The sequence below is a fragment of the Physeter macrocephalus genome, chromosome 18, assembly GCF_002837175.3.
Source record: "Physeter macrocephalus isolate SW-GA chromosome 18, ASM283717v5, whole genome shotgun sequence".
Classification (NCBI taxonomy): domain Eukaryota; kingdom Metazoa; phylum Chordata; class Mammalia; order Artiodactyla; family Physeteridae; genus Physeter; species Physeter macrocephalus.
Genome location: NC_041231.1, coordinates 48,829,094 through 48,847,196, shown reverse-complemented (window position 1 = coordinate 48,847,196; position 18,103 = coordinate 48,829,094). Strand labels below are relative to the sequence as shown.

Sequence of the window (18,103 nt, the reverse complement as noted above, 5' to 3'; positions counted from 1 at the left end):
TGAGCCTGCGCGTCCAGAGCCTGCGCTCCGCAACGGGAGAGGCCACAACAGTGAGAGGCCCGCGTACCGCAAAAAAAAAAAAATGCAGATTCAGATTTAGCAGGTCCGGGGCGGGGTCTGCCATTTTGCAGGTCTAACAAGCTCCCAGGTGATGCTGAGGCTGCAGGCCGATCCACCACACATTGAATAATAAGGCCTTACACTCCTGCAATCAGCTGGAACCACGACAGCAGGGACCAAAATCAGGCAGAAACAGCAACAGCCAGGATCTCCCTCTAATGGGCATCACCCTCCTCACACTGCCATTCTCCACCCAGGCCACAGCCACTTGGTTCCACCATGAATCTGGACCCTTCGTCACTTTGGGATAATTAGCCAAGCCATCTGCAGTCACTCACTCCCAGCTTTTTTCATCATACTGAAGACAACTGATGTTCCTGGAGGTCAAAGAAATTTTTGCTCCCCACTCCCCAAGAAAAGTTTCCCCATGGTCCTCAAACAGAAACTCAAGGATGGCTTCTGCATTCATTGCTTACCTGCTCCTCTTGGCTAAAATGCATGATTCAATACTACAAGTGAAGCCAAACTATTTTCAACACTCTAGGGAGACATTTTAGCTTTGGCCACATCTCAAACTGGAAATTTTTTGTGAAGGACCATAATAAAAGGAGGCGAGCATACACTAGATCATGCCTCCTCTACTTTTTGCAAAACTGAAAAACTGAGAGCTTGCAGAATGCTTCCATTAAAAAAAAAAATGCAGGCCCACCCACAGTATATGCTGTTGATATTAAAGAACTGCCTGGAAGGACTTTTTTGACTTAACCAAAACATCAGAGGAACTGATGGAGAACCTCGAAAATCCTCTGGTTCTCCATATGCATGGATGCTTCTTCTCTCCAAACCTGGAGAGAGAAGAAAAAATAAAATCTCATATTCTTATTCTAATTAGTATCTATTTTAAGAGCTGCAAATACACCTGCATCTATGTTATCAAATGTACAATTTACCAATAGCTAATCTGTGTAAACACAAGTCAGGAGACAGTGGCATTTTTTTTTTACGGTCTTTTTTTTTTTAAAATAAATTTATTTATTTACTTATTTATTTTTGGCCGTGTTGGGTCTTCGTTGCTGCACGCGGGCTTTCTCTGGCTGCGGCGAGCAGGGGCTACTCTTCGTTGCGGTGCATGGGCTTCTCATTGCAGTGGCTTCTCTTGCTGCAGAGCACGGGCTCTAGGCATGCGGGCTTCAGTAGTTGTAGCATGCTGGCTCAGCAGTTGTGGCTCACGGGCTCTAGAGCGCAGGCTCAGTAGTTGTGGCACACGGGCTTAGTTGCTCCGTGGCATGTGGGATCTTCCCAGACCAGGGCTCGAACCCGTGTCCCCTGCATTGGCAGGCGGATTCTTACCCACTGCACTACCAGGAAGCCCTCCACAGTCTTCTAACTGAGAACACACACCTGGTTTTAGGACTTAATTAAGTTCAGGTTCTTGATGTCTCATCGCAGAAAGAATTCAGTGACAGACAAAGTGATAGGTTAGAAGCGGATTTATTTAGAAACAAACTCCAAAGACAGAGTGTGGGCCATCTCAGAAGGCAAAAGCACAACAGTGGGGCTTCCCTGGTGGCGCAGTGGTTGAGAGTCCGCCTGCCGATGCAGGGGACACGGGTTCGTGCCGTGAGCCATGGCCGCTGAGCCTGCGCGTCCGGAGCCTGTGCTCCGCAACGGGAGAGGCCACAACAGGGAGAGGCCCGCATACCGCAAAAAAACAACAACAACAAAAACAAAACAAAACAAAAAGCACAACAGTGGCATTTTTTTAGTACACATAATCACACTATCTACTAACTAAGCCTAGGCATTAGGAGAAGTACTATAAAGAGGGAAGGGCTCTGAATGGTATGCTAAAGGATACTCGTCAGAAAAAGTCAAACCACTTACTCCACATGTTTGCATTTATTTTCAACTAATTCTTTTTTCTTCTCTTTCAATTCTTTTATTTTTGGTTGCATTGGGTCTTTGTTGCTGCCCGCAGGCTTTCTCTAGTTGCGGTGAGTGGGGCTACTCTTGGTTGCAGTGTGCGGGCTTCTCATTGCAGTGGCTTCTCTTGTTGTGGAGCATGGGCTCTAGGCATGCGAGCTTCAGTAGTTGCGGCACGTGGACTCAGTAGTTGTGGCTTGTGGGCTCTAGAGCACAGGCTAAGTAGTTGTGGAGCATGGGCTTAGCTGCTCTGTGGCATGTGGGATCTCCCTGGACCAGGGATCGAACCTGTGTCCCCTCAAAACAAAACAAAAAGCACAACAGTGGCATTTTTTTAGTACACATAATCACACTATCTACTAACTAAGCCTAGGCATTAGGAGAAGTACTATAAAGAGGGAAGGGCTCTGAATGGTATGCTAAAGGATACTCGTCAGAAAAAGTCAAACCACTTACTCCACATGTTTGCATTTATTTTCAACTAATTCTTTTTTCTTCTCTTTCAATTCTTTTATTTTTGGTTGCATTGGGTCTTTGTTGCTGCCCGCAGGCTTTCTCTAGTTGCGGTGAGTGGGGCTACTCTTGGTTGCAGTGTGCGGGCTTCTCATTGCAGTGGCTTCTCTTGTTGTGGAGCATGGGCTCTAGGCATGCGAGCTTCAGTAGTTGCGGCACGTGGACTCAGTAGTTGTGGCTTGTGGGCTCTAGAGCACAGGCTAAGTAGTTGTGGAGCATGGGCTTAGCTGCTCTGTGGCATGTGGGATCTCCCTGGACCAGGGATCGAACCTGTGTCCCCTGCATTGGCAGGCGGATTCTTAACCACTGTGCTACCAGGGAAGTCCCTCAACTAATTCTTTTTAAAAAAAAGATTTCAAAGCCCCCTGAATACCCTGAGCACGGTCTTCCTTAACATTCAAATCCAGATAATTTACATTCTGGTGGTTCTTTAATTTACTCATATACCTATTTCCCCTAAAAAAATGGAGCATCCTTTTCAGATGTCAGTACAAAATCCATTTCCTCTGGGAAGATTACCTCCTGCTGTGAAATGTCCTGGCGTATCATAAAATCTGGAACTAGAAGAGATCCTAGAAATAATCCAGCTCCAAGACTGTCAAACTGGGGTACAGGTGCTTACGCTGTGGGGAGCCCCCAGAGCCCCAGGGAAAATAAGGTGCATCTTCCCTGAGTGCTTTTTGACTCAAGGCAGCAATTTAAAGCATTTTTATACTAAAATACGTAAGATGAATCCTGCATTCCATTCTACATCAAAGGAATCGCTGAGGGCTTCCCTGGTGGCACAGCTGTTAAGAATCTGCCTGCCAGCCACATAGCACAGGGAGATCAGCTCAGTGCTTTGTGACGACCTAGAGGGGTGGGATAGGGAGGGTGGGAGGGAGATGCAATAGGGAGGGGATATGGGGATATATGTATATGTATAGCTGATTCACTTTGTTATACAGCAGAAACTAACACACCACTGTAAAGCAATTAAAAAAAAAAAAAAGAATCGGCCTGCCAATGCAGGGGACACGGGTTCAAGCCCTGGTCCAGGAAGATCTCACATGCCGTGGAGTAACTAAACCCACGCACAACAACTACTGAGCCTGTGCTCTACAGCCCGCGAGCCACAACTACTGAGCTTGTGTGCCACAACTACTGAGGCTGTGCGCCACAACTACTGAAGCCCACGCACCTAGAGCCCATGCTCTGGAACAAGAGAAGCCACGGCAATGAGAAGCCCGCGCACTGCAACAAAGAGTAGCCCCCGCTGGCTGCAACTAGAGAAAGCCCGCCAGCAGCAACAAAGACCCAACACAGCCAAAATAAATAAATTAATTAATTAATTTCAAAAATCAAAGGAATCGCTGAAGTAACACTGAAAAGTCGTGGAAATCTCAGGCTGAGCTCCCCAATCCCCCTTTCCAGGGTTCCTTTGCCCCGAAGGTTATGAGGGCAAGTTTCAGAAGCATGAAGAGAATCCATTTCCTAGCTTGAGACACGGAAGCCAAAAGACTTTCTCAAGGCTGTGAGTGGCCGTCTGAAAGGTCACTGCCCCTAGATAGTCTTCAGAGAGATTTACGCTGCTTCTCACCACCACCCAGGTGAGTCTGGGAGCAGTCTTTCCTAGAATGCCAGACTAGAAGCACAAACAAGGATTTTAAGAGCTCGCTTCCCACCCAGTTCCACCCTCTTCTACCTCAGGTGCAGTATTAACAAACACATAATTAAATAGGCTTCTCAATGAATAATGAAGCCACACAGCCCTTCCCTCATAAACACATGTCAAACCCTTTCTTTAACCAGCTACACATCATTTGGTATTACATGTAGCTCAGAGGCACCTAGATTGACACATATGCTATTATTTATTGTCTCTTTGCTAAAACTTTGAATTTTTCAACAGCGCAGGTGGCCTCCATTTGGATACACCTAATAAGGCAAGTCAAACTAGGGAACATTTATTCAAAAAGAAGAAAAAAGAGTGGGGGAGGAACCAGAAGACCCATTCACAGTGTATCTCTATACAACAGACACTCACCCAAGATAAAATCTAAGAACACACATGAGCCTTGGGCTTGGTGGAGATAGTTCTCTCCCTAACATCTGAATCTCCTAAAAGAACCATCCCTTTGTCCTCCCACAAAAATCATGGTGCATACCAAATACAGATGAGTTAAACAGATCAGGGTTCATTTTCAAAACCAAGGGTCATGTAATCATATATTTGAACAGGCTGGCCACTGTAACATTATCCTCAAGTTTATTAAGCTGCAAGACAGGTGGAAGGCTTGATTTAATATCTGCAACCCTCAATGAGTTTAAGTGAACTCTTCACCCTCCAATGCCTTTCTCATTGGAGCCCTGTAGGAGAAATAAAGAACTGCCCCTTCAGGAAAAGCGGCCACCAACCTGCTTGCCTTCCTCGGCTGTCTTCCAGGCTGTATGGTGCAAAAGAATAATCAAGTGTATGAAAACACCAACAGCTGATGGGGCAGAGAAAGCCCAAGGTCTGCTGTGCATCTTGGGAGCAGGCAGTCAAGATGGGAAGCCCGGAGGGTTAATTCCAGACTCATCTAACAATTACAGAGACCTACTATGTGCAAGGTCAGGGGTAGGGGCTCAGAAGAAAGTCCACATCAGATGGCAAACAGAAAAATGTTGCTAGTTGGGAAACTGAAAGTTTAGGAACTCCTCGGAATGTGAATAATGCTATTTTATTTTCAAAGTCCTTTTACAGGATCTGATTCAACCCTCACGATAAATCTATAAGAAGGAAAATAACCACTATTATATCTGCTATCTTATCCCCGTGAGGGCTCAAAAATGTTACCAAGTCACCAATCTAGTCATGTTGGAATGAGACCTGAAAATCCTTCCAGGTCATTCAAACTTTTATAGACACTTTCATCAAAACACTCTTTAATCCTTACAACAATCCAGTGAGGTTTGTTTGGGTTTGGTTTTGTTTGTTTTAGGGGGGCAATCCCAGAGAGGGGAAAGCCAAGTCAAAGAGGTTAAATAAGGGCCCAGGGTCACCCAGCGAGCAAAGAGAGAGAAGAGCTGGAACCTGAATTCAGGTTCCCCACTCCAAGGCCAATGTCCTTTTCTAACACACCGGAGAGGAGTGTGAACAACACAGCCAGAGTGGAGACACCCTCCACGGAGAGCTGGGGATGGGAAACCAAATCCCACAGGTCCCTAGGGCATCAAACAGGAAATGGCTTGTGCTCAGGCCAAGCTGAAACCCAACTCTTGCCAAACCTGCTGCACACGGACATGAGCTTTCTACCCAGCTCAGCATCATCCCTGAGCCCGGCTCAGCGCTCCAGGTGGCTCAGCCCATGATTCTCTGGGCACCTCTGTGATAAAGCTGGGGCCAGAGGTCGAAGGGTGGACAAGCGTGATCTTTCCAAGCCAAGAGAAAGAGGAAGGTGCCATCTGTCACTCCAGGTCCAACTCTGAACCTGCCAGCCAACCTGTCATCCTCCACTGGAACTTGGGACACCCTTCCCAATGCAGCCTGCCCAGAGCCCACACTGCTCAGTCGGCCACCTCCCTCTCTGCTGCTCTTGTAGTTGGAAACCGGAAAGGACACTGTTCCTAGTTTCCCTGGGGTTCGTCTCCCCCCACCCCACCCCGTACCCAAAAGATGCTCCACGGAAAGGGTACCCAGCCGGCCTACACGCTCGCAGACACTGACAGCGTCCACACATTTGTTTGAAGCAAACAAAGTTCTAGGGAAGCTTATCGGAAAAAGTATTTTTTAGTCAGAGGCCTAGACATACTTAGGAGGCGCTCAAAGTGGACGCCGATTTCAGTTTCTGAACAAGTGCAGCGAAGGGTTCTAAAGCACGTAGACTGAACGGGTAGGGGCCATCCAGCGCCAGCCCCAAGAGCAGCAGGGCCGGGCTTTTGACCTGTACTTCCCTAAACACAACTTTACAATAGAAGCAGCAATACATTTCATTAAGTTTCTTGTTACCTGCAGGAGGCTGACCTTGGAGATTCGAAAAGAACTGAAAAACTCAGGTCAAAAAAGTGACAGAGTGAACTTGTTAACTCTCAGGATGGAAAGGAGGGGTCCTAAAAGCCATTTGCCTCGACCGAAACACTCTCAGAAGATGTAGTTTACGTTCGTTTTGCGGGCGAGTGGCAATCGGGGTTGAGCTCTCGCTCCAGCCTGGCTCAGCTCGGGACTCTTTGAAGGTCGCCTCACTGTCACTTCGGAGTGCCGGAGCCCGGAATCCAGGCCACGCGGCGTGACCGAGACGATGCACTACGGGCACCTTCCTGTGGCCCCCAGGACCTCCCGCAGGTGCGGCCGAGGCCAGAGGGCGGCCGCCCCCGCAGGGCCCCGGCCTCTCGCCGCTACCACACCACGCATCCACACTCCCGGGACACCCGTGTCCTTCCCCACCCACCCCCGGGCCCGATGCGCCCGAGGCACGGGTCAGCGGTCCACGGGCTTACCCTCGAGAGGCGCACGAAGCGCGGCCCCGTAGCAGGCGCGATCCCGGGGGCCTCCGGCGCGGGGCTGCCCGGGCGCTCGGCTCTCCTGGCTGCCTCCTCTTCGTTGTCCTCGGCCGAGTCCCGGCCGCCCGGCGGCTCCGGTTCCCTCCGCAGCAGCCGGCCGGGCGGCACCGGGGCGCGCACGCAACGGGCTCGGCTGGGGCGCCTCCTCCTCCTTCTGCTGCCCGCCCGCCGACTCTGAGCTCCCGGGCTCGGAGTCCGAGGTTCCGGACGCGGGGCTCGTCGGGGCGCTCGGGCTCCCCAGCGCTCCCTCCCGCGCCGCCCTCCCGCGCGCGGCCGCTCTCCTAGGGAGTCTCGCGCGTAGCGCGCGGCCGTCAGGGGCTCTGGGTGCGCGGGGACGGCGGCCGGGTGGGCCCCGGGGCGGCGGGTGGGGGCGCTGCTGTGGACCGGGGCACTGATGCGAGCGCCGCGGCGCGGCCTCTCGCCATGGCTCTCGGCGGGCGGGCGCTTCGCACCTCCCCTCCGCGCTGCCGTCACCGCCCGACGCTCGCCGAGCCCTCCCCTTCCCCCGGCCCCGCCTGCCGGCCCGCGCCGCCACCTCCAGGACGCCCGCCGGGCGGAGCGCTACCCAGCGGCCCAGAGCCGAGGCCCTCGTACCTCGCCGGCAGGTGACCCGCTCCTGCGCCTTTACCCGCGCGGGGCCTGGAGAAGTCCCCGGCGAAATACCTGGGTCGGGGAAAGGTATCACACACCACCACCACCACCACTACCACCACCCCCGCCGCGAGCGCTTATTTACTTCTAGCACTTCTCCGTGTACCTCCCGCCAGCCTAAGGGCAGGATGGAACTCACGCGGAGACTGCCGAGAACGCAGAAGTCCAGACGTTTCGTTCCTGCAGGCCGGGCCGTCCCTTAGAAAAGCAATCCTTAGTCTTAAATAAGGGTGGGACAGAGCCGGGAGGTGGGGGGAATATGGATGAACAAAATGCCACCAAAGGGCAAGGGAGGAGGACAGGTGTGTGGCGGATCAGGAAACGATCCAGGAAGTCCTCACAGGCTACTCTATTATGCAAATGACCGGTGGAAAGTTTAACGGGGAACAACACGCATGACCTCATTTCCACTTGAGGAAATGCGTTGAGTCTACAGCGTTGGCCTAGTCCCTGGCCAAAGGTCATAGAGGACATTGGGAGGACATAGAGAATACTCAGACCAGAACCGAAGACCCAAGGAAATTAAACCATAGAAAACCTAGTTTCCAGTACTGGAAGAGTCAGTGTATGGTAGAGACTGGGTCAGGCAAGAATCATCAATGGATACTCACCCTAGGGGAGACTTTACTGGGGAGCAGATATTTGCGTGGATTCATGTGTTTTCCCATAGGTGGTTTAGGCTTATTAGTAGCAAGAGAGAAATATTCAATATACAAAGGCACAGGGAGACAGCACCTTGACCAGGATCAAAACTGACATCATTAATGAAAGCAGATGGATATCATGTCCTCAGAACACATCGCCTATGCAGTATTTCCAGGAAGAATGCGTAACCTGAATCTAATGATAATGAAACCCCAGACAAACCAAAATGAGGAATATCTATTAAAAGGGGGCTGGAGTTGTATTCTTCAAACATGTCAATGTCACAAAAGAAGGCTTGGGAAATGTTCCAGATTAAAGAGTGCTATAAAGTCGTGACAGCTAAATGTGATACCTGGTCCTAGACTGGATTCTTTTGGGGGGAGGGGATGCTGTAAAGGACATTCCAGTGGACAAAATTGGAATCCTGATAGTAGATTAAAGTATTGGATCAATGTTAAATTTGCTGATGTTGATAATTTGTACTATGTTCATGTGTAAGAATATCCGTATCCTTGGAAATACACACTGCAGCATTGTGTAGGGGTAAGGGGGCATTCTGTATGCAACTTACCCTCAAATGATTAAGGAAAAAAATGTTGATAGAAAAATGATAAAGGAAATGGGCTGAATACTAACAATCAGTGAATTTAGGTACAGGGCGTATTGGAATGTTTCTGTAAGTTTGAAATTATTTCCAATTAAAAAGATTTTGAGGGACTTCCCTGGTGGCGCAGTGGATAAGACTCCGCGCTCCCAGTGCAGGGGGCCTGGGTTCAATCCCTGGTGGGGGAGATAGCTCCCACATGCATGCTGCAACTAAGAGTTCACATGCCACAACTAACGAGCCCTGGAGCCGCAACTAAGGAGCCTGCCTGCCGCAACTAAGACCCAGTGCAACCAAATAAATAAGTAAATAAATATTTCTTTAAAAAAAGATTTTGAAAAACCATCAAGTGGGAGAAGAGATGAGGTGGGAGGAAGGCAAGAAGTGGTCATAAAAAGACAACACAAGGGATCCTTGTGGTTTTAGAGCTTGTGGCTTTAGAACAGGTGATAAAATTTATGTAGAACTTACACAAACACACATAAGTACAAGTAAAACTGGGGAAATGGAGTAAGGCGGACTGTATGAATGTCAGTATCTAGTTGTGATACCATATTAAGGTTTTGCAAAATGTTATCATCGGGGAAATTGGGCAAAGTGTATTATTTCTTATGACTGAATGTGAATCTACAATTATCCCATTAAAAATTTCAATTACAGGGAGTTCCCTGGTGGCCTAATGGTTAGGATTCCGGGCTTTCACTGCTGTGGCCAGGGTTCAACTGAGATCCCTGCAAGCCACATGGCGAGGCCAAAAAAAAGAAAAAAGAAATTCAATGACAAAAAGAGATCAAACATATTCCAGGTGTACATAAATGAGCATGGCTGCCTGGGAATTCAAAGAGCAAATGTGCTGGAGCTGACTCCTAGTGGGTTTAGAGCAGACATGGAGCTGTTACCAACAGCGAGGGTTTTTAAGGGAAAAAAAAGACTATGTGAAGTATAACTGACAGATCAGGTTCCTACCAGTTCTGTAATTTAAGAATCCTAGAGCTGGGGGATCTTTGAGATCATCTAGTCCAACCTTCTCATTTTCAGGAAACTGCGGGCAGAAAAGTGGTACATGACCAGAGGAGCATCAAATTAGTGGTAGACCCATAACTACAACTCTTGTCTGCTGAACATGTCCAGTGGTCTTTGCACCTTTACCAGCTGCCTGTCACTCTCTATATCCATGAGATTTAGTCAAGGTTGGTACAGAATTTTGAAGTCATTCATTCAGCCGTTTGGAGTGTGACAGTGGCCTTGTGGGAGCAGGGTCCTGACATTTGGTTTCCAGCACCAGATGGCAGACATGTGGATCCCGCTCAGGAGGAGGAGGGGCCAATCTCCCTCTTGTACTCCCAGCTTGGAGGAAACAGGTGGCAAGCGGAAAGCCTGGAGTGAGGGAGCCCCCCACCCCCCCAACTATGGGCCTTGAGCTACTTGGAGCTGCTGATAACCTGCTGCTGCTGCAAGTCAAGGGTGCAGGGCCCTGGGAGGGAGGCAGGATGGGCACACAGAAAACAGTCATTGCCCTGGCAGGTCCCAGCCTCATCCTTTGTTAGCAGAGGTCTGTGCACCAGAAGTGACTCTGGGCTTCCCTGGTGGTGCAGTGGTTAAGAATCCGCCTGCCAATGCAGGGGACACAGGTTCGAACCCTACTCCAGGAGGATCCCACATGCCTCGGAGCAACTAAGCCCATGTGCCACAACTACTGAGCCTGCGATCTAGAGCCCGTGAGCCACAACGACTGAGCCCAGGAGCCACAACTACTGAAGCCCGTGCGCCTAGAGCCCGTGCTCTGCAGCAAGAGAAGCCACCGCAATGAGAAGCTGGGGCACCACAAAGAAGAGTAGCCCCCGTTTACCGCAACTAGAGAAAGCCCGTGTGCAGCAATGAAGACCCAATGCAGCCAACAAATAAATAAATAAATAAATAAAATTTAAAAAAAAGAAGTCACTCTGGCCTCCCTTAAGCCACAGAAAGCCACGCTATTCTTTCCTGTTGTCAAATCAAATCAAAATCAACACATTTGTTGATATTTGCCAGGCTCTGAATTCGTAACTGGGGGAAAATACAAACAAACAAAACAAACAGCAAAAAAACCCATATCTGATCCCTGACCTTTAGGAACACAAAATACAGCAAAGGACCCAAGATGGAAATGTAGAAAATGATCTGACCAAAGAATTAAAATGCTAGCTCTGTAGGCTCGGGTTCTCCACAAAAGCAGTTGGAGAAGGGCTTGAGGGCAGTGGTCACTTTGGGGAAGTGATCCTATGGAACAGGGGTGGGAAAAGGAACCAGGACCACACAAAACAGAGAGGGAGAGAAAGCCCATCCAAGGGTGCTTAATCTAGGTGGTCACCTCTGTGATCAACCGAGCTCAGTCCCACTGGGGGGCCCTCTGAGGAACTGCATAGAATGCAGGACAAAAGGAGGATACATCTATCCACCAGCTCCTATCTCTCATTGGTCAAGTGGATGCTGAGCAAAAAAGTAAACCAAGCAAGTATGACACAGGACATACATGCATAAAATGATGGCTGACTCACCAGCAAAAAAGCAGCCCGAGGGCAGGGATTTTTGTCTGCTTTATTCATTGTTGCTTTCCCAGCACCAAGACCAGCGCCTGATTCATAATGGATGCCCAATCAGTACATACGGAACGGTTGAAATACTAACTCAGGTTGATAATAGAAGACATTGTAAAAAAAAAATAGGAGCATAAGTCATTTTTTAACAATTGTGTATGTATGTGTCTATTTGTGCCAGGTGTTGGATAGGCTAGGGTGACAGTATAGTGAAAACAGGTATAGTCCTGGCCTTATTGGACCTTTCAGTCTAGGAGAGGAGTCAGGTAACATGATACATACACACATATTGAGTTAGCTGGTGACAAGTGCTATGAAGAAAAGGATGCAGGCACTAGAAGTAGGTAATAGGCAGATTTATGATAGATTAATTGGTCTGGGAGGACCTGTCTAAGGAGGTGACGCTTAAGTTCAGACCCAGAGGAATAGGAGCCAACCATGCAAAGGGGAGGGGGCAGCATGAGACAGAGACCCAGAGGCAACAAAGGCTCTCAATAGCTGGAGCTCTGGGGAAGAGCCAGACCATGGGCCTGTGATGGTTTTGGTAAGGAGGAAAGAGTTTTAGGTAAGGGAGTGATGTGGCCAAATGCAGATTTTTTTTTTTTTTAATGAACAGTTTTACAACACCATGTACTGGTGTGTCAATAGATTGTTCATTTTTAAAAAATAAATTTATTTATTTTGGGATGCATTGGGTCTTCGTTGCTGCATGCGGGCTTTTTCTAGTTGGGGCGAGCGGGGGCTACTCTTCGTTGTGGTGCGCGGGCTTCTCATTGAGGTGGCTTCTCTTGTTGCAGGGCACGGGCTCTAGGCACACGGGCTTCAGTAGTTGTGGCACTCAGGCTCAGTAGCTGTGGCTCACGGGCTCTACAGCGCAGGCTCAGCAGTTGTGGAGCAAGGGCTTAGTTGCTCCGCGGCAGGTGTGATCTTCCCAGACCAGGGCTTGAACCCATGTCCCCTGCATTGGCAGGCGGGTTCTTAACTGCTGAGCCACCAGGGAAGCCCCCAAATGCAGAAGGTATATGTGGAGGGTATAAAGAGGACCAGACCATCTCAGGGCCAGCCAGGGAGGCATGGCTTCCATGGCATCCACCTGCACCACCTCTACTGCCCACCAGTAATACCTCAGTGACGTGCTAACGTGCCACTGTAACATAAGTGGGCCCCCCAAGTTCAGCTGGTAGAGTGTAGGGTTGCATAACTGAAGTTTCATTAAAATCAATATTTCTCAGTTTTACAGTTACTATGTGAAAAAAAAGGAAAAAAAATTTTCTATTCATTTCATAAATATGTAGGAAATAGACCAATTATTACAAATAAAGTATCAGCTTAAACTGACAGGGAGCTCCCTAAATGACTGTGGGGTACTCACTTATAACCACCTCCCACACGTACATCTTCCAAGAAAAGAACTTGAACCTGCCACCATTCCAGAATGAGAGCAAAGGTCCAACTACATTATCTCCACATTCACGTTATCTTTGAATGTCTTATCTTGGGGTTTTAATCTAACATTTATTGAGCACATATATGTACCAAGCCCAGTACTAAATGCTTTAATAATAACAGCTCATTGAATCCTCACAGTAACTCTATGGGGTAGCTGTTATCATCTGCAGTTTATAGATAAGGAAACTGAACCTCAGAGAAGTTAATTAACTTACCTAAAGTCACATACTATTGACAAGGTCAGAATCCACTCCAGGTTTCTAGCCTCTTATGACTAATTAAACACATTGCTTTAGTTCCCTGCATATAAAGGAGAATCAACCTCAGTCTTGGAAGATGGGAAGAACGGAGAGGTGAGGATTTGGGTGGGAAAGAAATCCTATAATTAAGACATTAATGTTGATGCATTGCTCACAGATTCCTTAGAAGGAAAAAAAATGGATTAATACCAATAGCTCCTTTATTGCATCTGGTGTTTATCTTGAGACTTTAAACACCATCTATGCATGGATAGCTTCCAAATTTATACTTCTAGCCCCGACTTTCCCTCCTGAACTCCAGACTCCAGAAGTTTATAAACAAACTTCCTACTTGACGCTGCCATTTGGATGTCTAATAGGCATTTCAGCCTTCTATGCCCTAACCTGAACTGCTGGTGTTTCCCCAATTTCTACTCTTCCAGACTCCTAGGTTTCAGTTGCTCAGGCCAGAAACCTTGTAATCATTTTTAACTTCTCTCTTTTTTCCACCCCACATCCAATCTGTCCTCAAGTCTGTAGATTCTACCTTCAAAATACAAGCCAGAATCTACTTGTCACCACTGTCACTGTTTCCCTCTTACTCCAAACCACCATCACCTCTCCCAGATTCCTGTAAGAGCCTCCAAAATCCCTGCTTGCTCCCCGGCCCCCATCTCCCCCACAGTCCATTGTCAACACAGGAGCCAATGTTCTGGAAAATGTGAGTCATATCATGGCTCTCCTCTTTTATTTTTTATTTTTATTTTATTTATTTATTTATTTATTTTTGGCTGCATTGGGCCTTCGTTGCTACCCACGGGCTTTCTCTAGTTGTGGAGAGCAGGGTGGTTTACTCTTCACTGCAGTGCACGGACTTCTCATTGTGGTGGCTTCTCTTGTGGAGCACAGGCTCTAGGAGTACGGGCACGCGGGCTCAGTGGTTGTGGCTTGCGGGCTCTAGAGCGCAGGCTCAGTAGTTGTGGCTTACGGGCTTAGGTGCTCTGCAGCATGTGGGATCTTCCCGGACCAGGGCTCGAACCCATGTCCCCTGCATTGGCAGGCGAATTCTTAATCACTGCGCCACCAGGGAAATCCCAGCCTTCCTCTTTTAAAACTCTAAAGTCTCCCCAGTGCTCTCAGTATAAGCAAGAGTCTTCCCAATGGCCCATAAGACCTACATGGTCTGCCCCCGACCTCATTTTCCTCTTTTCTCCAACTCACTCACTCATTCCAATGGTCTCCTTGCTGTTCTTTGAACGTGCCAGGGACACTTTCACCTCAGCACTTTGGCTCTGTTCCCTTTGCCTGGAATACCCTTCCCCTCCTTGAACCATCTCATTTAATAATGCCACTTCTATTCCCCTGGCATCCCACTTCCCTTGCCCTGCTCTATTTTTTTTCTTATTTAGCACATTTAAAAATATTATAAAATTTATTATTGTTTATTTTCCATCTCCTCTTTCTTGATTCATGAGGTAGACTTATTCCCAGATGTATCCTCAGCACAATATCTAGATAGTAATTGCTCAATAAATATTTGTTGAATGATCAAGCCTTCAGAATCTAACCAAAGATCAACATTTTATTCTTTAGGGGGTGGAGAATGTAGTAATTTTTGTTTTTCATATCAAACTTAAAAGATCTTGAGGATATGTCCCAAACATTCTTAGCTGTCTTTTCACAGCCCATTGTGAAGTGACCATCTATCAGAAACCTGCTAGATCCTATTTGTTTTCAAGATCTACATTATTATCCTTGGGGTTATGAATGTCCCACATTACTTTCTGATTATGGTAGAAAGGGACTTCTTATCTCCAAGTTCTAGGACTCTACGTTTCATTGGCTGACTCTGTTGACACTGGCTAAACCTCCGGCTTTCATGGACTTTGAGCTCATCTAATCCTCTTTCTAAGCTAAAGAGTCCTAATCTCAGTTTAGCCTGATAGAAAACTACCTCTGCTATTTTAATTCTCTAGTTGCTCCTATCTAAATCTTTTCAAATTTATATGCCTTTCTGAGTTTCTGGTTTATATTTTAAGTGTGGCTAATATTATCCTAGATGCTTGTTTCCTAGTGCTGTGGGTATATGTTTTGTTTTATTTTCCCCTGAGCAAGGATTCTTCATCCAGGGTCCATGGGGGTCCCAGCGTAGGTGTTGGGGTTAATTAATATTAGAGTGGACTAAAGTGATATAATAGGTAACACTAAAATATAATGGCTGAACGCAATGCCAATTTTTTGCTCAAGTAACAGCCTAGAGTAATTCCAGATTGTTTCACACACTTATTAAAGGACTTGGGCTAATTTTGGCTCTGCCGTCTTAGGTCACCCTGGGCCTGGCCATTTCAGTTAGGGGTTGGGGTAAAGAGCATGGAGGAGGTTTTATGAGTCAGGCCTGGCAGGGGCACACATACCACTTCCACTCAAATTTCACTGGCCAGAGGTCCTAGGGACATAGCCACACTTAACTGCAAGGGAGGCTGGGAAATGTAGTCTAGCTGAACAACAAAGAAGAAGGGGAAAATAGATTTTGGTGCTCAGCTAGCATTTTCTGCCAAAGGGGGGTCTGAGAAACGGACACATGCGCAAAATATATTTTTTATTCCATTTGTTTTGTGCCATTTTGAAAATTATCAAGAAAATTTGCTTCATCAGTTAAAATTATAAGCTTATGGTTTTACTATACTTTATGCTTCACCAGGAAGCACGAAGTTATATGACTGGCCCAGCTCGGTCACATGACTGTAAAGACTTAGGGTTGCCATCTGTTACTCATGAACAGTGCCAGTACATATGATCCGGCAAGGTACAAGCATCATCATACCATCATACTGTGTTATGACATCTGAAATAATTTCTTGTTAATAAGAATGGAGTAAAACCTGCTGTGAGGGACACTCTTGGGGCTCCATCCACATCCCTTGTGGCCCTACAGTTTCGTGCAGCCAGTACCAGCTGCCAGCCCCTGCATCTCTTTCACTGTCTGCCTGCCCTGGCCACTGAAGGCTGCTCTGCTCAGTACAGTGGCCTGGAAGTTCTGGGGAATCGATGACCTTGTACCAGAAGTTCCTCTGTCCCTTAGGGCAATGTATGTTTTATGCTGGCTGCCAGAATCCCTCCATGTGATTAAGTTCCAGTTATTTTTGCTTGATTAAACATCCTTCATTGGCTATCCTCCTTCGCCTGTCTCACTTCTCTTCTCTCCTGCCTATGTTTCCTGGGATCACCAAATAAATTGCTTGCATAGCTCTGGGTCTTCTTCTGGAGGAACCCAAACTAAGACACCTATCCTGCCATGAGTATTACACATATTAGTCAGTGTTTGCACTCAGAACAGATTATATTGGAAGCCGTCAAAGCAAAGAAAAGAGCCTCAAGAAAATTCTTTAGCCACTCTGTGATTATGTCACAATAGAAGGGAGGTGAGGAGAGGTAGTCAGCTGTTTCCGCACTGCAAGGTCTCTGAGAAGAAAACTAAAGTAACAATCTTGCACTGCTCAGCACCATCAAGTAGAACATTTTCCTCCTGGTGTTACTAAATTTATTGCATTTAGCAAAATAAAGCCATCGACCCAATATGAATAGATTGCTGTCTTTTTGACTGGGCCCTAGGAATAAAGAACCAATAAGAAACAAACTCCATGTAGGGTATACTAACTTGGCAAGGACACAGCTGAGTTAAATGATGGAATAAGGTGGCGAGACACAGTTTAACTTATTCCTCCCAAGCCCACCCCGCATGGACCAATTAAATGGAGGATGCAGCTGCAGCAGTCTCTTAAAGGAAGATGCCAGGCCTATCTGTTAGCTGAGTAGACAAAGAAGGACTTTCAGGAATGGAACGAAGTGCTCCTTCCTTTCATTTTACTTGAATCACCCCATGGGACAGGACACAAAAGCCACCTCATCACATGGGATGACATTATTGCCAACAAAAGCACAAAGCCCAGGGCAAAGTGCAGGAGTGCCTACTTCTGAGTATCTTGGACATTCTGAAGAAAGCGTGAATCTTTTTCCTGAAAAGTCAAACTTGAGTCAGCTTCCATTCAGAAACCTTGTTTGAAGCAGCCTTCAAGGTCATACATCCCAGTGTCAAGCAGGAAAAAAATGACACACTATTCGAAGAAACTTGATTAAGCCATCGTTTCCCTTTTTCCCCCTCTATTTCAGAAGCTTGTTGGATAGAACACATTTTTTGATTCTCTTCCTCCCCCTCTCAATTGGTTTGAAAGTTTTGCAAACGATTTCTATTTCTTTAATATTTGCCCTTAAAATTTTAACAAATTTATATTTCTTTAAAACTGTACGTAATCGTACTTGAGGGTGTACTCTAGGAAAACAAACAAGAATGGACACAAATAAAGAACGTAATGGTTCACACGCAAAACATGAGGATAAAATACAATATGTGCCTGGAGCATCTGGGAGTGCCAGCAAGTAAGAAGTGCTCAAAACACAAAACCCAACCCAACCCACAGTGATAGGGTATGTCAGAGGGCACAGGAGTTGACTGAAAGAGCTTCCAAAGGCCAAAGCTGAAATAATTTGAACCACAAAATAAAGTAGTATTGGATTATAACCCAAAGTACAAAATAAATAGCCATGAATCCACACTGATATAGATAAATGATTGAACAAATAAATACATGGGGAAGCAGAGACAAATCTCTCATGCAGAAGAATTCCAGATAAAGTGTGTAGATCTCTACTCTCAAGTGGGTGGTGCACAGCTCCCCACTCCATAACTGTGGACTGCACATAGTAACTTTCTTCAGAGTACAGCATAGAAAGGGGGAAGAAATCACTGTACGGTGGAAAAACCTGACAACCACCAGCTCAGCTAGGCAATCAAGGTTTTCAACAGTGATAAGTCAGGCTGATAGTATGTAATTTTGATATGATGTGATGAGAATGGCACTTTG

At 47.0% G+C, this 18,103-nt stretch overlaps 1 protein-coding gene across 1 annotated transcript; it reads right to left on the bottom strand.

Annotated features, from left to right (window-relative positions):
- Window positions 1-1,496: 1,496 nt before the first annotated feature.
- On the bottom strand, window positions 1,497-13,871 carry LOC114484287 (skin secretory protein xP2-like). Its single transcript, XM_055080002.1, has 3 exons — window positions 13,784-13,871; window positions 6,955-7,680; window positions 1,497-1,715 (listed from the first exon to the last, which is right to left on the bottom strand). The coding sequence occupies exons 1-3, from the start codon at window positions 13,869-13,871 to the stop codon at window positions 1,552-1,554; spliced, it is 978 nt and encodes a 325-aa protein (XP_054935977.1). The 3' UTR covers window positions 1,497-1,551.
- Between the last annotated feature and the right edge of the window lie 4,232 nt (window positions 13,872-18,103).